The 23114-nt window shown below is 46.6% G+C and overlaps 1 protein-coding gene across 2 annotated transcripts in view; it reads right to left on the reverse strand.

The window, feature by feature from the left end:
• Nucleotides 1-23114, reverse strand: part of RNF167 (ring finger protein 167) — a 145222-nt gene that overhangs the window by 95908 nt on the left and 26200 nt on the right. Inside the window, exons 8-10 of one of the 2 annotated variants that reach the window (XR_010090475.1) lie at nucleotides 12084-12177; nucleotides 5706-5786; nucleotides 4324-5618 (exon numbers count right to left, since the gene is read on the reverse strand). Coding sequence is in view for 1 of the 2 variants with exons in the window: in XM_063449772.1 (XP_063305842.1) it covers nucleotides 5353-5618; nucleotides 5706-5786; nucleotides 12084-12177 (441 nt within the window). In the remaining variant the exon portion in view is untranslated. Of the gene's footprint in view, nucleotides 1-4050; nucleotides 5619-5705; nucleotides 5787-12083; nucleotides 12178-23114 lie in introns of those variants that run through there. The other variant, XM_063449772.1, reaches the window with a different exon arrangement.

Here is a 23114-nt window from a genome sequence, read left to right on the forward strand (position 1 = left end):
GTTAATGATGATATCGACGAGGCCCTGTGTTCTGTTTCCTACACGTCATTCGACAGGGCTGTTGAGTTGGTCAGGAAAGCAGGTCAGGGGGCACTGATGGCGAAGTTGGATGTGGAAGCAGCATTTCGGCTGCTTCCCATACACCCGGATTGTCATCACTTATTGGAGTGCTATTTCGACGGGGGGTATTTTGTGGATTTATGCTTGCCTATGGGTTGCGCCATATCGTGCGCTTACTTTGAAAGGTTTAGCACCTTTTTGGAGTGGGTCGTGCGGCGGGAGTTGGCTGGGGGTGCAATAGTGCACTACCTCGACGATTTTTTATGCGTTGGCCCGCCTCACACGGAACGCTGTAGCCAGGTGTTACAGACCTTTCAGTGGGTGGTGCACACGTTTAGGGTGCCGTTGGCTGAGGACAAAACGGTGGGGCCCACCACGTGCCTCAGCTTCCTGGGGTTGGAGATCGACTCGGTGAGGAGAGAGTGTAGGTTGCCAAGGGACAAGCTACACGCCCTTCAGCGGCTGGTGGACATGGTTGAGAAGGCAAGGAAGGTGACCTTGCGCGAGCTTCAATCGTTGATAGGTAGCTTGAACTTTGCGTGCCGGGTCATTCCGATGGGGAGGGTGTTCTGCAGGCGGTTGGCACGGGCGATGAGTGGGGTGAAAAAGCCGTCGCATTATGTCAGAGTTTCGGGGGACATGAGGGATGATTTAAGGGTATGGGCGGGGTTTTTGAGTGAGTTTAATGGGAGAGTGTTTTTTCGGGATCCGGTGGGATCCTCCGCGGACGTGGGTTTATTTACGGACGCATCAGGTAGCGTCGGTTTTGGGGCGTACCTGGCAGGTAAATGGTGCGCGGAGGAGTGGCCGGAGGCATGGAAAGCGAGCCCATTAATTAGGAACTTAGCCTTTTTGGAATTTTTCCCAGTTGTGGTGGCGGTGGCGTTATGGGGTCCGGAGTTAGCCAATAAAAGGGTAGTGTTCAATTCGGATAACATTGCGGTGGTACAGGCTATTAATGGTTTATCTGCTTCCTCCTGGCCGGTGGTACAGCTGTTGCGGCAATTGGTCCTCTTGTGCATGTCATGTAATATTGTGTTTCGTGCTCGGCATATTCCGGGACTCGACAATGTTGTTGCTGACGCGCTGTCTCGCTTGCAGTGGGAGCGCTTTCGGGAGGCGGCGCCGGAGGCAGAGGAAGAGGGCCTAGCCTGTCCTGCGGAGATGTGGGAGCTCGGGACGTCCTGCTTGGGGAATACGTAAAGAAGTCTCTGGCGCCTGGGACGTGGTTTTCCTATGTTAAGGTTTGGCAGGTTTGGGAGGATACTATGCAGGAGGTTGGGGCAGGGAGCTCTGAGGATACTCGGCTGGACGTACTGTTATGGATACTATGCCGGTTGTTCGCTAAGCAGGCGTCGCCATCGATGGTGGATAGGCACTTGTCGGCGTTGGCGTTTATGTTTAAGTTTAATGGATGGGTGGATTTCACGAAACATTTTATAGTGAGGCAGGCGGTTCGGGGATTTAGGAAGGGTAAGAAGACGTTTGCAGTTTGCAGTGTTTGCAGTGTTGCAAGGGTTGTTAGGCGCACTGCCTGAGATATGTTTTTCCGGGTTCGAGGTGGCGTTGTTTACGGTGGCCTTTTCGTGGGCCTTTTTTTGGGGGCGTTTCGGATTGGTGAGTTGCTTAGTGCCAACAAGAAAGGGGTTGGCGGGCTTAGGTTGGAGGATGTGACGGTTGGTGGGGACAGGGTGATGATCCGACTGGTTCGATCGAAGACGGACGTTTTCGGGAAAGGTTTCACGGTGACGTTATTTGAACTGCCGGGGTCAGGGTTGTGTCCGGTGGCAAGCGGGAATGGGTTTTTGGTACTCCGCCCAGTAAGGAGCGGATGTTTCTTCATACATGCCGACGGTACGGCGCTGTCGCGGTTCCAATTTGTGCGGGTTTTCCGTTCGGGCTTACAGCGGTTGGGTCTGGAGCCCATGCAGTGTGGTACACATTCATTCCGCATTGGTGCAGCGACCGAAGTGGCTCGCTTGGGCTTAGGGGATGAGCTGATAAAACGGATCGGGAGATGGGAATCGCTTCGATTTCGCTCTTATGTACGACCAGATAGGTTGGTATGAGGTGGGGGTTGGAAGTGGATGTGTTTTGGGGGGTGTATGTGCTGCTTCATCACTGTTATGTTTTCTTTTAGGTTGGACGGTGTGGATAATTGGCCATTCGTATATTCACTGGGCACGGAGGAGGGCCGCAGTTAGAAGAGACGGAACACAACTGGGCTTTCCTGTGGACCGGGTGGCATTATTTTGGTTTGGTTATCGGGAGTTTGATTGGCAGCACATTAGTACGGCACTGTTTCGGAAGGTAGCAGAAGGGGCCTTACCGGATGTGGTGGTAGTTCACGGGGGTGGGAACGATTTAGGCTTGGTTCCCCAGCGTGAACTAGTTAAACGTGTGAAGCAGGATGTGGATAAACTAAGGGGGCTTATCCCTGGCGTAAAGGTGGTATGGTCGGAGATGGTACCTCGTTTATGCTGGAGATACGCCAGGGATGCAAAGGCAGTTTCTCAATGCCGGGGTAAGGTGAACAAGACCATGTCGGTGTTCATTCGTAGGCTAGGATTAGTGGTGGTGCGGCATCGGGAATTGGAGGAACGGTTACCTGGTTATTTTCGGGCAGACGGAGTGCATTTATCTGATGTAGGCTATGACCTTTTTAATCTAGGTTTGCAAGACGGGATAGCACAAGCCCTTTTTCTGTGTGGTGGGGGTCGCACATGTCCTTAAGGGGTCAAGGCAAGTGCTGTGGCGGAAAAGGTCTTGGTTAAACTGGAAGTTTGGTGGGTTAAGAAATTGGTAGGCCAAGGTCTAGGCGAAAGTAGGCCGGAAGTTAAAAGTATGAAGGTAGGTTCGAGCCCATCGGTGGCTACGAACCAAGGGGTGTAGGGGTGTCTGGGTACACCCCTGCAGTTAGACAAATGGAGGTGGGGCCTCTTGGTAGGCCGTTGAGTTACGTGTAAATATTATTGGTTATGTTAATGTTTATTTTGGTAGGGTCATTGTCGGGGGTATGATACAGGAGAGAGCGTAACGAAAGGAGTACTGTTGGCAATGACCCTAAATTGTTAAATTATATATTGATATTAATTAATAAAGCTGTGGACGTTATACTCCAACAGAAAATTTGGTGTCTGTGTGTTATTAAGGTTATGGTTGGCACATGCCGAATAACGACTGTGCAATAATGTCAAGAGAAGCCACTCGCACACAACCATCACAGAGGTATGGACCCTGGACATGTACATCCAGACATGCAACAAGATGTGCATTGAGTTAAACCAGCAATCTTGCTAACACTCATTTCCCCAGATACAGAACAATAAAAATATATAAATAAATAAAAATAAAAAAAATAAAAAATTATCTTGATAGTTTAAACCCCTAGTTAGTTTTAACTCCTGGTTTTCTAACTCCTACTTGAGAAAGTCTACTTAATAGAGTCTGCTTCCAAATAATGTAATGTCATTTTCTAATGGGAATCCACTGGTTTCCTTTACCTGCCTCTACAATGTGTGATGGGAGTAGGGTGTGTGATGGGAGTAGGGTGTGTCTGTCTGTCTCACAGACACATTACTGGGAGTGTTATTGCTGTGGAGCTCTGTTATACACTCAGACACAACAACAAAACAGAGCTCTAGAAAAGATGGAAATTAGGATAGAAAAGAGAAACATAGGGACACTTGGGAGGCGTGTAATTGATATGGATGGAGGGAAGTGTATAATCGCTGCCTTAGCTCCTGCTTAGTGTTAAACAGGGCCAGGGGACTCCAGTCACAATTACCAATTCAAAGAGATAAAATTGTTACAAGTACCTACATTGTCCATTTTAGACCACTTTGGGGCCAATGTCTAATTCCCATTACAGCAGGAATAGCCCTAGATGTTCCCTAATGTCGTAGCATATTATTCCAGAGATGTTTACATCCTCTCATTGTGAATGACCCAACCTGTATCACACCAGACTTAAAAACAAAAACAAAAATATTGGAAGAGATGGTTTTTTTTATTGGTTTTATAATAAGTTTATTCATACAGATATTAAAAAAAATCCTGCTATTGTTAGGTTTATAATACACATGGCAGGTCTTTCCCACGGGCTCCTCCCTGTCTGTCTCTAAACCTTGCACGTCTCTTTCGGTGTGCCCTGCATGTCTCTAAAGCAAGGCGTCCAGCGCGGCATTGTAGGACAGGTAAATCAGCCGGACAATAGTGTAATCACAGCTGTGACATCATTGTTAGATTATAAATTAAAGCCACATATTCTGCAGATTCCAGATTATTAATGTACAAGTCTACAAACTCAGCACTCTCAGCCAGCAGCTGGCTGTAATGGGCCGTGCTGTCCGAAAACAATCTGAGCTTTCCAACCCCTCAGTGCAACGTGGGGATCACGTGGTCTGTTAATTTTGATTGGTCAGGTCACCCCATGTTCCTCGTACTTTTCCTTTCTCTATCCACCTCTCTCAATGGTTGACGTTTTATCTTATATTCTCTTCTCCCTCCCTGCCCAAAACTTTCCAATGGCGTTCGGATTCCCCTTTCGTCATCTGCTGCGGAACTCCACGAAAATAGAATCTATACTTAACTAAGCAATGGAATCATCCAGTTACACCGAAAATACAAATCAATCCCGACAGTGTCATTGACGTCGTCCAATGGCTGCTGGGGGCTCAGAGTCAGAGTTATATCATTAGTTAGGAAATCATGTTTATTCAAAAACATTAGTCAGATACAGAGTAATTACAGAACGCTGCACGAGGAGGGAAATATCCCCTAAGCCAGTCTAGAGGTACACAGATATCTTCCATTATGACCAATTCTTTGTCTTTTACCCCATTTGTCAACTAATCGAAATAGCCGTCCCCATGACAGCATCTCTCGGTACAACAGGTGGCCATGTCTAACGCAGCAGTTCGTGCCACTCTGACCCATGAGCGTTAGGAGATGATTGGAATAAACCAGTCCTCAAGTAATGGACTGATCAAGGAGATCAATAAAATACAAGAAAACAAAAAAACAAAAAATGAAACCCCAAAAGAGCACGAGAACACAACCCGATGCTTCTAGAACAAAGGGTTATGGGGGATGGAGAAAATACAAGGCAAAACAATTACGGAGATGAATTGATATTCTATCGTAAAGGATTCTGGGAATGGGTAAGTGGCAGGGCAAAGGATTCTGGGAGTGGATCTGTCACCGTGCAAATTATCTGCCACTGTGTGCACAAAGGATCCTGGGATCAACACAGTCTAACCGAGATACACATGGCGAAGGACCAAGGCTTTCTCAGACGCTGACTGCCCGGGGAGGTTCGACCTCTGCTTCATTCTGGATAGCTGTGGGGGAATCGGCCATGCTGCCAAATGAAGGAGAGGGTCGAAGGAGAGGGGTCCGCTCATTATCGTTTTCCTCTACGTTGTCACCATCTCCAGGTTCCACCCCACCGCTCTCAGAGTCAGAGTCGTCCTCCGATCGCAGGACACGATGTTTGCACACAGGACAGCTCTTCTTAGTCTTGGTCAGCCAGGGGTCAACACACATGCAATGGTACGCTGGAAAGAAAGGGGCGTGTGTTAATACAAACATTAACACTTCCTTCTCATTAACAGAAGGGTGCTGATTGGCGGGAAGTAACTTACCATGGGAACATGGCAGCACACGCAGTTTGTCGCCCTCCTCGTATTCCTCCAGACAGATGGCACAGACATCATATTCATCACCTGAGAGACATAAAAAAAATGATTCCGCAATTACCATTATCACTATTATCTCTGTGTCCTATACACGTAACATGCGTTAAAAAACATTGCCTCAGGATATACAGATACAGGATATACAGTTGTGATGCAAAGTTTGCATACCCATGGAGAATTTGTAATATATGGACCATCTTTAAAGAAAACATGAGTGAGCAGGCAACACACATTACTTTTCATTACTTTTACAGTTCATATTCAACTGTAGGTTATTACAGAATGGCACAATCATAAAACAAAACATGGCAACAAAGAAAAAAATTAAATGGCCCCTGTTCTAAAGTCTGCATACCCTTAGTTTTTAATACTGTGTATTGCCCCCTTTAGCATCAATGACGGCGTGCAGTCTTTTATAATAGTTGTCTATGAGGCCCCTAATTCTTGCAGGTGGTATAGCTGCCCATTCATCTTGGCAAAATGCCTCCAGGTCATACAAAGTCTTTGGTCGTCTTGCATGAACCGCACGTTTGAGATCTTCCTAGAGTGACTCCATGATATTAAGGTCAGGAGACTGATGGCCACTCCAGAACCTTCACCTTTTTCTGCTGTAACCACTGGAGGGTCAACTTGGCCTTGTGCTTAGGGTCATTGTCATGCTGGAAAAATCAAAGAGCGTCCCATGCGCAGCCTTCGTGCAGAAGAATGCAAATTGTCTGCCAGTATTTTCTGATAACATGCTGCATTCATCTTGCCATCAATTTTCACAATATTCCAATATTACACTATATAACCCCAATATATTAATTCTTCCCATCCAAGATGTTTCTATATTTCTCCAGTTCTGTAACAAATGGTTAGTATGACGAAGAAGTGACAGAAAATTGATTTGTCTAATACTATTTAAATCTCTTGATAATTTTATTGCTAAGTAGGGCATATCTTTTTTCATCCAAGTGAAATTATATTTGGATCTTTTATCTTGAATTAAACGATTATCTGCATTAAGATCCAAGATCCTGCTTTTCCTACAGAGCACCGCAATTATGGAGTAACCTCAGGGACACATTCAAATTTTCATTCAATCTAAAATATCTTTTAAGAGATCTATTGCAATATGCCTCAGCACAGAATGCACCTGTCATGGTTGGATATATTTATTACCTGCTATGTATTAAATGTATATATATGTGTATGCATTTATATATATATATTGTTTGTATATGGTATTTTTTGTAATATTGTATCAATGCATTGTTTTGTGGACCCAGGACATACTTGAAAACGAGAGAAATCTCAATGTATCTTTCCTGGGAAAAATATTTATAAATAAATCATTTTCATCACCCCCTGTGTACCTCCCCCATGGCCTCCTCTCGACAACCGATTGATTCTCATACATATAGCTCAATAACAAACATTTGCACACATTAAACAGAAAAACAGAAAATTGCTGTGACCTTCCAACTACATAGTTGGACTCACCCCTTCGTGTTATATTCATTAGAACACGGTTCCTCCTTTAGACTTCAGGATTTCAATGTAGAAGGAACTGCAATACTTCCGCTAACTTCAAATTTGCAGAGTAAATTATTTAAAGGACCACTATAGTGCCAGGAAAACAAACACTCATTTTCCTGGCACTTTAGTGCCCTGAGGGTGCCACTCCCGTGGTGCTGAGGGGGGAGGAAGGGGTTAAACTTACCTCTTTCTCCAGCACTGGGCTCCCTCGGCGCTGGGACTCTCCTCCCTCATTGGCTGAATGCGCATTCAGACAGTATATAGGAAAGCATTCATAATGCTTTCCTATGGACGCTGGCGTCTTCTCACTGTGAAAATCACAGTGAGAAGCGCGGAAGCGCCTCTAGCGGCTGTCAATGAGACAGCCACTCGAGGCTGGATTAACCCTATTATAAACATAGCAGTTTCTTTGAAACTGCTATGTTTATAGAAGAAAGGGTTAACCCTAGCTGGACCTGGCACCCAGACCACTTCATTAAGCTGAAGTGGTCTGGGTGCCTATAGTGGTCCTTTAAGTTTATTAATCCTTTTTTCAGATTATCTCCCACTCAATAAAGGACTCCGCTTTCACGTATATCTCAATCCCAGATTTACAATATTTGGCTCACAGATTCAATTACTTAAAGTTTAGGCTCATAATTTTGAAGGGGAAAAAAAACAACCTTTTTTTTTTTGCTGTAACTTCTCAGATAGCTTCAGGTTCCCAAATAATAGTGCGTTCCATTGAAACTTGAAATCTTTGTTAGTAGTTATAAACCAGCAAGGTTCAGCCAGAATCCCTTTTATGGGGTATAACTTTCACTTTAGAAATGATTTTGCATTGTAACTTCAAAACTTCATATAAATAAGTTCCATCAGCTCTGCATATTCAGTTCATGTTCAGAGTTAGCAACTCCCTCACCTGTCTTCCACACAGTGGGGATTAAGTCAAACAGATCTCCAGCGGGTATTCAAAATCTCACCACTGACTTTCACCATGTTCTTTGACACTGTGATTGTTGCCCGCAATCTTGTCTGCTCGCTGTTCCGGATTTCTGATATTTTGGAGTTATCGAAAACTCAGTTGGACCGCCAAACAGGGTGTGTGGCCCCCTCCTCTCCGCTGGAGCACGTTCGTGAAGGTACACACGCTTTCAACATCACGCCCCCGTGATTCGCACCTGCTCTTATTTTATTTTCATTATTTATGTTCTCGACTACCCCAAATGTAAAGTGTGACAAAATGCCTGAGGATTGCTGTTGGGGTACCTCAAGCCTGTTTGTACTAGTCTTATGCATTGCAAAAATAAAAAATAAAAAAGTTGAAATCACTGAAATTCCAATGCACCCGAAGGACCACTTGGTCTCATGTAGGACTTCTGGAGAGCTTGAAACAACTTCCACAGAGCCACAATCTGCCACTGCCCTTTCATCGAGAGGGAACTTCCATAGAAGCTCACTTTGTTCTCTGGCATGTTGAAGACATGGATAAGATGGCAGTGCAGAGGAGTGAGGTTCAGGTAAGTATATCTAACTTCCCTCAATTCCTTAGGTTACCCTCAAAGTGGACATGACTCCTTGAAGACCCAAAAACTCTTTCAAACTCTGACCCTTTAAACTATGAGGGGAATTGATTCAGTAAAGATGAATTTTATAAAATGCTAATAGTAAACTAGTCTGTGTGGCTAGATGGAATGAACTCAAGAATATAGGGGCCAAGATTGTACTTACCTGGCCAAATACCTACTGGCTGCCTGACATCACTCCCCCTCACTGACTGAGGAGAGGACGGTCAGTACGGGGGAACATTGTTAGCATTGGGGGGGGGGGGGGGGGGGAGGGGGAGGGTTTGCTGCCATTGGCTGTCTGGCTCCAGTATGCTGTGCATACTGTCCAATACGCACAGAACCAACATCCCAATCACAATGCCGGAGGTGGAGGTACGCCTAGAGTAGCAAAGGGATTAACTGCTGTGTTTGTAGCGTTTCGTAGAAAACGCGCTGTACATGCATTCTGCAGGCACCATGACCACTTCTCATCACATAAGTGGATGTACAAGACGAGGGGAAAATAGTGGAACTTGTGGCTCTTCATGACTCATAAGACCTCACCCAAAATAATGAGTCTCGTCAGAAAAACAGGAATGCAGCCAAAAAAATAGGCCAAGATACATAATGCACATCAAGAAAGATTAAAACCTTGAATACGTCAACTGGGAACAACGAAACGATGGGGCACACAAAAAGTACATATATTAAATGATTTATAGGCAGGACATGACATCTAAACTTATTTATTTATAGGGAACTTACAGGGAACAATCTATGTAACAATAGAGTTGTACATACATGGAAAAGGTTTCCAGTAGAGGTGGTAAAGCGATTACAATGGAATTGTTAAAGATATCTTACAATAGACTCGCTGCCACCATAAACACTTACATTGAGAATGGAAGGTTACTTATACTGCGTAGAATGTTTATCTCCACCTGGTGGTAGAATATGGGAATTGCACTCGGTGTTAGTTATCATCATCTATCATTTTTATCCTGTAATCCATGAACCAGTTCAGTAGCCCTTCTCGGAACTCTTTCCAAATTATCAATATCCTTCTGGAGATACGGTCCCCAGTAATTATCCTTATTACGCCATTATTATTGGTATTTATATTGCGCAGCTTTATAATATTATAAAAGGGATACATTTAACAAATAAACTACAGGTGGCGAGAAAGATACTTGCCTTGTAGTTTGGGGATGGGCTACAGAGGTAAATAGGGCATGACCCTTGGATACAAATATGCCAACAGACTAATGAGGTTGGGTACCTCCTAAAATCAAGGAGAAAAACCAACCCCACAAAGATTACCTCCAATTAAATACAATATAGGGTAATAATCTAGAAGAAAGCACATACAGAACTAACTATATAAGGGTGACTGTGCAACCTATAGTGAAGTGCCAAATAGAAGATTAAAAGGGAACGGGCACTTAGTGGTAGTCTGTAAGGCTACGAGATATATATATATATATATATATATATATATATATATATATATATATATAAATAAATAAGAGTAAGCAAGTTGTAGCTAATTGAAAGAAACGCCAAAGGCTGCATAAATACAATTTGAAAGAAACTCCAACTGTATTGATACAATGTAACACGTAACGGTCAGTGATGTCCTTATAAATTAGGTAAAAGTAGATATAGTAGGAGAAATTGAATTGGATATTAAATATATATGAGTCAGAAATGGAGTAATTCAAATATACATACGGAAAGTCATATCATATTCCCACCTCCTATAACCTCCGATCCAGTGCCTGCACTTTATTTAGTCTACCTCAATACAAAAAGAAAGCAGCCCGATCCTCCTTCTCCTACAGAGCGCCGCAATTGTGGAACGACCTCCCGCACAATTTCAAATTTTCCCCAAGCCTAAATAGAGCCCTCTCTACATATCTCAAAACAGAATGCACGTGTTATGGTTGAATATATATATATATATATATATATATATATATATATATATATATATATATATATATATATATATATATATATATATATATATATAAAACTGGTGATTTGCAAAAAAGCAAAAAACAGAAGAAAAAAACCCTGGTGGCTATCAAAGTAGGGAGAATTATATAAAAATATACAAATACCCCAATTAGGAAGTGCGAAGACTCCTCAATGTCTTCAATATCATAAGTACACAACACAAAAATTGCACAACCTAAAAATACAAAGGGGAGACTGAAAAAATAAACATAGGCATAAAAAGGCAGAGTATAGTTTGTTTTGTTTTGTTTTGTGTTATGGTGGAATATATATTTCCTACCTGTTCTATGTTACATTTTGTATATAGTGTGTATTAATATTGTTTTTGTATTTTATTGTACCCTAATGTAACAATGCAATGTTTTGTGGACCCCGGACATACTTGAAAATGAGAGAAATCTCAATGTATCCTTCCTGGTAAAATATTTTATAAATAAATATTAGTAAGTAGACATTGAACATGGATAGATAGCAGAAGCTGTTAATAAGTAATCACACGTATAAGAACGTGTCCGTAAATATAAACACAGTTCTGATAGACTTAAGGGGACAAGTAGACAAAACGGAGGGAAGAGCGTACAGCTAGATGTAGAATGGGCGAAAAGTGTCCAGTTAAACCCTTATAATAGTCGACTAGACCTCCCCCTGCTGCTTCTCAGAGTTTTGAAATACAAGTGGAACAGAAGTCATGGCACCAATCCAAAGTATAAATATTAAAATCAAAGTACGTGCATCGGCAGCCCGACAAGTGTTGTGACGCGCGTTTCGGCAAAAAAGAACTGCATTTCTCGAGAGCCGAGTAGGTTAGGGGAGGAGGGACCGGGGTTTGAGGCATGAGGAAAGTGCATGGTATGAACAGAAAGAGTAGGGAGGGAAAGAGGGAGCAATGTATATAGCATCAGCAGGAACAGGTAAGCAGAAGGACAGAGAGATTTTAGCAATGACAGAAGCGAAGGTGAAAAAAATAAAAGGCAGAACCTTGTTACGAGAATAAGGATTTTCAATTACAGAGAAGGATATTTTATAGGCAATTAAAGCCATAAGAGAGATTGGAGGAAGAAGGGTTAAACGGCAATCGGTCTGTGTTGGAATTATTCATTAAACTCTGCGTTTACTGATTAAAACGATAAATTATAACTTGTCAAAAATTAAAAGTGTAAAACAACCAAACAGAAACAGCCACTAAGCTCGATTTCACTTCACTACTGAGGCTTAAAATGTGAAATTCACTTTAAATAATTAGGAAATTCTCTCTCACCTTTTTTAAATTTGTGGATGGGGAGTTTCTTTAGCTGTTCCTTAGACAGGCGATTCCTGCGCATCCTCTTTCTGTGCTGCAAACAGCGCACTACCTGCCAAGACAGAGAATATTAATCAATATACAGTTAGCGCTAAACGGCAAAACACAGCAACAACACAACATAATACACTGCGTGCGGGGAGACAGGAGACCTCCTTACACCATAACCTTATAGCTGCAGTTATAATACACTGCGTGCGAAGAGACAGGGGACCTCCTTACACCATAACCTTATAGCTGCAGTTATAATACACTATGTGCGGGGAGACAGGGGACCTCCTTACACCATAACCTTATAGCTGCAGTTATAATACACTGTATGGGGAGACAGGGGACCTCCTTACACCATAACCTTATAGCTGCAGTTATAATACACTGTGTGCGGGGAGACAGGGGACCTCCTTACACCATAACCTTATAGCTGCAGTTATAATACACTGTATGGGGAGACAGGGGACCTCCTTACACCATAACCTTATAGCCGCAGTTATAATACACTGTGTGCGGGGAGACAGGGGACCTCCTTACACCATAACCTTATAGCTGCAGTTATAATACACTGTGTGCGGGGAGACAGGGGACCTCCTTACACCATAACCTTATAGCTGCAGTTATAATACACTGTGTGCGGGGAGACAGGGGCCTCCTTACACCATAACCTTATAGCAGCAGTTATAATACACTGTGTGCAGGGAGACAGGGGACCTCCTTACACCATAACCTTATAGCTGCAGTTATAATACACTGTGTGCGGGGAGACAGGGGACCTCCTTACACCATAACCTTATAGCTGCAGTTATAATACACTATGTGCGGGGAGACAGGGGACCTCCTTACACCATAACCTTATAGCTGCAGTTATAATACACTGTATGGGGAGACAGGGGACCTCCTTACACCATAACCTTATAGCTGCAGTTATAATACACTGTGTGCAGGGAGACAGGGGACCTCCTTACACCATAACCTTATAGCAGCAGTTATAATACACTGTGTGCAGGGAGACAGGGGACCTCCTTACACCATAACCTTATAGCTGCAGTTATAATACACTGTGTGCGGGGAGACAGGGGACCTCCTTACACCATAACCTTATAGCTGCAGTTATAATACACTATGTGCGGGGAGACAGGGGACCTCCTTACACCATAACCTTATAGCCGCAGTTATAATACACTGTGTGCGGGGAGACAGGGGACCTCCTTACACCATAACCTTATAGCTGCAGTTATAATACACTGTGTGCGGGGAGACAGGGGACCTCCTTACACCATAACCTTATAGCTGCAGTTATAATACACTGTGTGCGGGGAGACAGGGGCCTCCTTACACCATAACCTTATAGCTCCAGTTATAATACACTGTGTGTGGGGAGACAGGGACCTCCTTACACCATAACCTTATAGCTGCAGTTATAATACACTGTGTGCGGGGAGACAGGGGACCTCCTTACACCATAACCTTATAGCTCCAGTTATAATACACTGTGTGTGGGGAGACAGGGACCTCCTTACACCATAACCTTATAGCTGCAGTTATAATACACTGTGTGCAGGGAGACAGGGGACCTCCTTACACCATAACCTTATAGCAGCAGTTATAATACACTGTGTGCAGGGAGACAGGGGACCTCCTTACAACATTACCTTATAGCTGCAGTTATAATAAACTGTGTGCGGGGAGACAGGGGACCTCCTTACACCATAACCGTAGAGCTGCAGTTATAATACACTGTGTGCAGGGAGACAGGGGACCTCCTTACAACATTACCTTATAGCTGCAGTTATAATACACTGTGTGCAGGGAGACAGGGGACCTCCTCACACCATAACCTTATAGCTGCAGTTATAATACACTGTGTGCAGGGAGACAGGGGACCTCCTCACACCATAACCTTATAGCTGCAGTTATAATACACTGTGTGCGGTGAGACAGGACCTCCTTACACCATAACCTTATAGCTGCAGTTATAATACACTGTGTGCGGGGAGACAGGGGACCTCCTTACACCATAACCTTATAGCTGCAGTTATAATACACTGTGTGCAGGGAGACAGGGGACCTCCTTACACCATAACCTTATAGCTGCAGTTATAATACACTGTGTGCAGGGAGACAGGGGACCTCCTTACACCATAACCTTATAGCAGCAGTTATAATACACTGTGTGCAGGGAGACAGGGGACCTCCTTACACCATAACCTTATAGCTGCAGTTATAATACACTGTGTGCGGGGAGACAGGGGACCTCCTTACACCATAACCTTATAGCTGCAGTTATAATACACTATGTGCGGGGAGACAGGGGACCTCCTTACACCATAACCTTATAGCTGCAGTTATAATACACTGTATGGGGAGACAGGGGACCTCCTTACACCATAACCTTATAGCCGCAGTTATAATACACTGTGTGCGGGGAGACAGGGGACCTCCTTACACCATAACCTTATAGCTGCAGTTATAATACACTGTGTGCGGGGAGACAGGGGACCTCCTTACACCATAACCTTATAGCTGCAGTTATAATACACTGTGTGCGGGGAGACAGGGGCCTCCTTACACCATAACCTTATAGCTCCAGTTATAATACACTGTGTGTGGGGAGACAGGGACCTCCTTACACCATAACCTTATAGCTGCAGTTATAATACACTGTGTGCGGGGAGACAGGGGACCTCCTTACACCATAACCTTATAGCTGCAGTTATAATACACTGTGTGCGGGGAGACAGGGGACCTCCTTACACCATAACCTTATAGCTGCAGTTATAATACACTATGTGCGGGGAGACAGGGGACCTCCTTACACCATAACCTTATAGCTGCAGTTATAATACACTGTATGGGGAGACAGGGGACCTCCTTACACCATAACCTTATAGCCGCAGTTATAATACACTGTGTGCGGGGAGACAGGGGACCTCCTTACACCATAACCTTATAGCTGCAGTTATAATACACTGTGTGCGGGGAGACAGGGGACCTCCTTACACCATAACCTTATAGCTGCAGTTATAATACACTGTGTGCGGGGAGACAGGGGCCTCCTTACACCATAACCTTATAGCTCCAGTTCTAATACACTGTGTGTGGGGAGACAGGGACCTCCTTACACCATAACCTTATAGCTGCAGTTATAATACACTGTGTGCGGGGAGACAGGGGACCTCCTTACACCATAACCTTATAGCTCCAGTTATAATACACTGTGTGTGGGGAGACAGGGACCTCCTTACACCATAACCTTATAGCTGCAGTTATAATACACTGTGTGCGGGGAGACAGGGGACCTCCTTACACCATAACCTTATAGCTCCAGTTATAATACACTGTGTGTGGGGAGACAGGGACCTCCTTACACCATAACCTTATAGCTGCAGTTATAATACACTGTGTGCAGGGAGACAGGGGACCTCCTTACACCATAACCTTATAGCAGCAGTTATAATACACTGTGTGCAGGGAGACAGGGGACCTCCTTACAACATTACCTTATAGCTGCAGTTATAATAAACTGTGTGCGGGGAGACAGGGGACCTCCTTACACCATAACCGTAGAGCTGCAGTTATAATACACTGTGTGCAGGGAGACAGGGGACCTCCTTACAACATTACCTTATAGCTGCAGTTATAATACACTGTGTGCAGGGAGACAGGGGACCTCCTCACACCATAACCTTATAGCTGCAGTTATAATACACTGTGTGCAGGGAGACAGGGGACCTCCTCACACCATAACCTTATAGCTGCAGTTATAATACACTGTGTGCGGTGAGACAGGACCTCCTTACACCATAACCTTATAGCTGCAGTTATAATACACTGTGTGCGGGGAGACAGGGGACCTCCTTACACCATAACCTTATAGCTGCAGTTATAATACACTGTGTGCAGGGAGACAGGGGACCTCCTTACACCATAACCTTATAGCTGCAGTTATAATACACTGTGTGCGGGGAGACAGGGGACCTCCTTACACCATAACCTTATAGCTGCAGTTATAATACACTGTGTGCGGGGAGACAGGGGACCTCCTTACACCATAACCTTATAGCTGCAGTTATAATACACTGTGTGCGGGGAGACATGGGTCTGCAGTTTCTATTGATATGTTAACAGGAAAAGCTAGGTTGGAATGAACCCTGTAGCGAAAGCCACTTTGCCACTGTGTTTTGGAGGGGGCTGCTTGCCCGCCTCTTACCCTGTGACTACGGTCCCTGGGCGATTTGGCCCTTTATGCACGGTATTTGGGCATACTGTGGGTTATTGGGCTGCCCCTGGATTATGGGCCCTCTCATCAGCCCATACGAAACTTAAACCCCATGGCGTTTGAACTGTGTTTGTGGCATCTGAGCGCTGTTTGGATATGTTGAGCGCTCAGATCCAAGCCATCTGGGGATGGGTTGAATGTGGGGGTTCTGTTTAGTATAACAGGAGTTCTGTATTTTTATGTCTTTTGGTGGTTGCTGGTAACATGTGCTTAATGGAGGCTGTGTTTGTCCCTGGATATAATTAAATCAGCTTCTCCATTGTCTCCAGGATAGAGGATTCTGGGGAACTAGTTTGAGCTTCTAAAAACCATGCTTCCAGAAGGTCAAATGCACATTTGTACTAACTTTTGAACCCCTGGTCCAATTCGTATGATTTTTGAGTATGTTGTTCCCCTGAATGGATTGATTGTGAATATGTATTTTTATGCGAATGTGATGTATATTTTGGGAGTTATGAATGTTGTGTAAAAACTGTATTTTCCCTACCTATGATAATTGTATTTTCCTGTGTGTACAGATAATTAGTTTACAGGTAGAGGGGAGGGCTATGTGTGGGATGTAACTATTGTGTGATTGGTTAATGTACGTTACTGTGTGTGTCCCTCCCCTTCATGGGAGCACCTAATAAAAAGGGCTGCAAGCTAGCAGCCAGAGAGTTCTATTTTTACCCTCAACTTGAGTCCTGTCTCTTATTGGGGGAATCTGCTACAAGGGATTGCTATGCTAGGCATATTCCCTTGCTATAATCACTGAGCTCTTGTAAGAGCTTGTTCCTGCTTCGTTCTGAAGGGAGATAGCTGCAGCCTGCGGTGCTTATGGTGTCTGGTGGAGTGCTTGGAGTCCTCTGGAAGCGCTAGGAGCATCTTTCAACGGAGGTACCCAGTCGGGGTGGATCCGTTACAAACCCCACATGCAATGTATAAACAACATATACAAGATAAATAAACAAAAACAATTAGCAATACATTTTTTCACTTCTCAACTTCCTGTAGATTTGCAGCATCTGCTGTGAGCTCTGACTATACCCCAAAGTAGTAATATAAAGATTCAGCCAATAGGTTAAACATTTCCGAATGAAAGAGCTGAACATATATCTCAGGAATGAAACTAGTTCACAAAATAGATATTAAAGTGCAGCCAAAACTTAAAGACACATAGAAACAGACATAGACACGACTTTATTCTGTTGTAACAACCCCCTACCATGTTGCCTGGGAACCTCTACCCTTTGTTTGTTTTTGCCATCATCCACATTGCCTGTACCGAAGAACAAAGACTGTGTCTGGCCCTTTAACTGTTTTGTGCAAAGGATTGGTACGTTTGATATGGCACTTCGGATACAGCCGAAGTGCTGAAGTAGTCGAAGTGGCCGCCTTTAGACAATCGAACATGTGGCGGCCATTTTAATCCAGTCAAACGCGGTCAGCGGTGTGTCCTGTCAAAACCCTGGAACGGAAATCGGCCACACATTTGAATGAACACCGCTGACCTGTACCTCTCCCTACCCTTCGACACTGCGGCTGGAGACTAAGTCCCGTTCGAAGATTCGAATGCATGTTCGAATTGGACTTTGTCATTTTGGTGTAAAATACCATTCTGTCCGGTAAGCTGACCGGCAAAGCCAACAAAGCCTTTCGGGCTCTTACCCCAGAGGATATACAACAATACCAGCTGGTTAAGGATGCACTTCTCACCAGGTATGCCGTGACCCCAGAGACTTACTGTCGCCGCTTCCGGGAGTCCAAGAAAAGGGCTGTGGACTCCCACATGGAATGGGCTTGCCGGCTACAACGAGTGGCATCCTACTGGGTCAAAGGTTGCCACGCCAAAACTGGGGAGGAAGTGTTACAGCTGTTCCTGATTGAGCATTTTTTCCAGGACTTATATGCCAATGTACAGGATTGGGTACGAGACCGCCGTCCCCTCACCTTAAACGATGCTGCTCGCTTGGCGGATGAGTACGCTGAAACTAGAAAGGTGAGCCAAAGCACTCTCCGACAACCTAACCGCGTGGAGCACCGTACCCCAGCCCCAGTTCCTCACCCAGAATTCCGTGCTCCTGTACCCCCGGGGCCTCCATGCCCCCAGGGGTCCAGCAATTACCCCCGAGATCTATCCAAGACCTATCCAAGTGGAATGCCTGGGCATCTGTATGAGCATCTATACAAGCCGCATCCCCAGACAGGGCCGGACTGGCCCACCGGGATACCGGGAAATTTCCCGGTGGGCCGTCGGCACCTGGGTCTGGGCAGACACCTGGGTCTGCTGGCGGCCGCTGGGGGAGGTCTGCTGGCGGCCGCTGGGGGAGGTCTGCTGGCGGCCGCTGGGGAAGGTCTGCTGGCGGCCGCTGGGGAAGGTCTGCTGGCGGCCGCTGGGGAAGGTCTGCTGGCGGCCGCTGGGGAAGGTCTGCTGGCGGCCGCTGGGGAAGGTCTGCTGGCGGCCGCTGGGGAAGGTCTGCTGGCGGCCGCTGGGGAAGGTCTGCTGGCGGCCGCTGGGGAAGGTCTGCTGGCGGCCGCTGGGGAAGGTCTGCTGGCGGCCGCTGGGGAAGGTCTGCTGGCGGCCGCTGGGGAAGGTCTGCTGGCGGCCGCTGGGGAAGGTCTGCTGGCGGCCGCTGGGGAAGGTCTGCTGGCGGCCGCTGGGGAAGGTCTGCTGGCGGCCGCTGGGGAAGGTCTGCTGCTGAATGAGACCGGTGCCGGAATATGACGTAATATTCCGGCCCCGGTCTCATTCAGCTGCACGCTGGGGGAGCAGAGCCAGCGCAGCTCCCCTAGCGGCCGCCAGCAGACCTTCCCCAGCGGCCGCCAGCAGACCTTCCCCAGCGGCCGCCAGCAGACCTCCCCCAGCGGCCGCCAGCAGACCTCCCCCAGCGGCCGCCAGCAGACCTCCCCCAGCGGCCGCCAGCAGACCTCCCCCAGCGGCCGCCAGCAGACCTCCCCCAGCGGCCGCCAGCACAGGTGCCCCTGCCCCAGCAGCCTCCTGCACTGCACGACCCCCTGGCAGGTAGGAGTAATGTGTGTCAGTGTGAGTTTGTCTGTGTGTCATGGTGTCTGTCTGTGTGTATGTCTGTCTGTCTGTGTCATGGGGTGTGTGTCATGGTATATGTGTGTGTGTCATGGTGTGTCTGTATGGTGTGTGTCTGTCTGTCTGTCTGTCATGTGGTGTGTGTCTGTCTGTGTCATGGTCTGTCATGGTGTATGTCTGTCATGGGGTGTGTATCTTTCATGGTATATGTGTGTTTCTGTGTCTGTCATGGTGTACATGTGTGTTTAAAAATAGTGTTTTTGCTCACCTTTTTTTTTTTCCCCACACAGCGAGCTGGTCTCCCCTCGACTGGCCTTGCCTCTATGGCTGAGATCATCAAGCTTGATGATCTCAGCCAATCCAATGCTTTGCCATTGGATTGGCTGCAAAACGGTACACCAATCAGCCTCTCCTCATAGAGATGCATTGAATCAATGTATCTCTATGAGGAACGTTCAGCACCTACAGAGTGTGGAGGCCCTGAATGTAGGTGCACTGACACAGGAAGCACCTCTAGTGACCGTCTGAGTGACTGTCACTAGCGGTGTCACTTTGAAGCAATGTAAACACTGCCTTTTCTCTGAAAAGTCAGTGTTTACATTGAAAAGCCTGTAGGGACATGCATATATATATATATTACTCAATCATCTGTCATGGCAAGACATAGCCTTACATGTTACACGCGACAATATATGGCGCAGTGACTTATGGGGCTGGCATACATTTTTTTATCCAGGGCTGCTTTGTATCCCCAGTCTGGCCCTGTCCCCAGACAACCGTCAGCATCACTGCCAAGACGTACGAGTGAATGGCCAGATAGCCCAAGACCTGAGGGACACAGGTGCTACCATCATCCTGATGCAAAGGCATTTAGTTAAACCAGAACACCTGTCCAATCGCACTGTCGCTGTACGTGTTGCTGGAGGAGCTGTCTTTCGCCTCCCCACTGCCTGAGTGCACCTGGACTGGGGAGTCGGATCAGGGAAAACGACTGTGGGTATCATGGACAACTTGCCTGCAGAAGTCGTGTTGGGCAATGATATTGGCCCTCTGGCTTCTGCCTACTTACCCAGTAACACTGCTGCTGCTTGCCCAGTGACCACTCGATCACAGACCCGTGTCGCAGAGGACCCTACACCAGGACGGGAGACCCAGGTAAAAACCTCACCGACCCTTGCCCCGACCGTAGTTAATAGACCCTTAGCTTTGGATACACCAGAGAAGTTTGGGAGGGAAACTAGAGAGAACCCATCCCTCAAAAAGTACCGGGAGAAAGCCGAGAGTGGGGGGGATGAGCATGAATGTTTTTTATGAGATAATGACAGACTGTATAGGTTGACGGAAGGTAGGAGGAGATGCTGTGCCCCTTCGCAGAAGCGCCAACTAGTGGTACCCAGAAAGTACCAGTTGGAGCTTCTCCGAATCGGACAGGATATTCCCTTGGCAGGACACCTGGGTGGTAACCGTACAACCTACAGGATCACCCAGACCTTCTTTTGGCCGGGATGTGCGACGTTACTGCAGCACGTGTGACGTTTGCCAGTGAGTAGGGAAAAGAGGGGACCACCCTAAGGCCCGACTGTCACCCATGCCAGTGACCGAGGAACCTTTTAGCAGGGTGGCAGTCGATCTAGTGGGCCCCCTACCCAACCCCAGTCCATCGGGTCAGAAATATATTCTTACCGTGGTGGACTATGCTACCCGCTACCCGTAAGCCGTCGCTCTGACGAATATCCAGGCCAATACTGTCGCCAGTGCCTTGGTCGGGATATTTACCAGAGTGAGGTACCCACAGGAAATACTGTCTGACAGGGGGACTCAGTTTACCGCAGACCTCACCCAACAATTATGGAAGGTCTGCGGTATCAAACCCCTACTCAGCTCACCTTACCACCCCTAGACTAACTGTCTCTGTGAGCGGTTTAATGGTACCATGAACCAGTTACTGCGGACCTTTACAGACGAGTACAGAGACTGGGAGCGATTTCTGCCGCACCTCTTGTTCGCATATCGAGAGGTGCACCAGGAATCCACTGGGTTCTCCCCTTTCGAACTGCTCTATGGAAGAAGGGTCAGAGGACCCCCTCAACCTCATTTGGGAGCACTGGGAGGGGGGAGATGGAACATGAGGGTGTCCCCATTGTGCCATACGTTCTGGAGATGCGGGACCGCATAGAGCAATTGGCCCGGATGGCACGAGACCATCTCCATGCGGCCAAGGGTCGACAGAAACGATGGTACAACCGGGGTGCCCGACAGCGATCGTTCCAGGTGGGACAGAAGGTCCTGGTGCTTAGACCAGTCAAAGGGAATAAGCTCCAGGCCTCCTGGCAGGGCCCTTACAAGGTGGTGGCGCAAATCTGCGACACCACCTATGATTGCCAGCAATAAGGATGAAAGGATTCAGAAATCCTTCCATGTTAACCTCTTGAAGGAGTATCAGGAGAGGCCGGAAGATATTGCGGCCATATGTATCCCCGCTACAGACGACCCTGACAGTCTGCCTATCCCAGATTTCCTAGCTAGCCCAGTAGCCTACTCAGTACCGTCCAACTAGGGGAGCGCTTAAATCCCGCAGAAAAGGGCCAACTTAGGCAGCTGCTAACGGAAAAAGAATCAACTTTCTCCCAAGAACCAGGGTACACCACACTAGCGACCCACCATGTTGAGACCCTGGGACAAGCACCCCTTAGACATCCCCCCTACCGAATCCCCAAGGCAGTTAAGGAAGACATGAGAAAAGAGATACAGGAGATGCTTCAGTTAGGGGTTATCCCCTGGGCTTCTCCAGTCGTTTTAGTCCCCAAGAAGGACGGAGCCACCCAGTTCTGTTTTGACTATAGACGCCTCAATGACCGTACAGTGACTGACGCTTATCCAATGCCCCTAGTGGATGAGCTATTAGATCGCATTGCCAGGGGACGCTATCTGACCACTATCGATTTATGTAAGGGATACTGGCAGATTCCCCTGACCAAGGAGGCTATTCCCAAGTCAGCGTTCACCCAGTTTGGCCTATACCAATTTAAGGTCATGCCATTCGGGATGAAGAATGCCCCAGCCACGTTCCAACGCTTGGTGGATAGGCTCCTTGATGGCTTCCAGGGCTTTGCTTCTGCATACCTGGTTGACATTGCGATCTATAGTGAGACATGGGGGGAGCATTTGAAGCATGTAGAGGCCATACTGGACCAGATTCGGGCCGCAGGCCTAACTCTGAAGCTGGAAAAGTGCCACTTTGGCATGGCCGAAGTCCAGTACTTGGGACACCGGGTGGGGTGTGGGAAGCAACATCCCGAGCCAGCCAAGGTAGAGGCCGTTGCTAACTGGCCCACCCCCCCACACCAAGACCCAGGTACTGGCCTTCCTAGGGAAAGCTGGGTATTACAGGAAATTCACCCCTGACTATAGCACCATTGCTAGACCCCTGACAGACCTAACTAAAAAGAACCTGCCTAGAGTAGTCCTGTGGTCTCCCTCTTGCGAAACAGCCTGCCAAGCCTTAAAGAAAGCTCTAATCAACGCTCCTGTACTATCTGCGCCTGTCCCTAACAAACGATTTGTCGTCCATGTATGGACTGGGGGCAGTTCTAAGCCAGATCGGGGAAGATGGAGGAGAACATCCTGTCGCGTACCTGAGTAGAAAATTGTTACCCAGGGAGGTGAGATATGCGGCAGTGGAGAAGGAGTGCCT

This window comes from Pelobates fuscus, chromosome 3, assembly GCF_036172605.1.
Source record: "Pelobates fuscus isolate aPelFus1 chromosome 3, aPelFus1.pri, whole genome shotgun sequence".
Taxonomy (NCBI): Eukaryota; Metazoa; Chordata; class Amphibia; order Anura; family Pelobatidae; genus Pelobates; species Pelobates fuscus.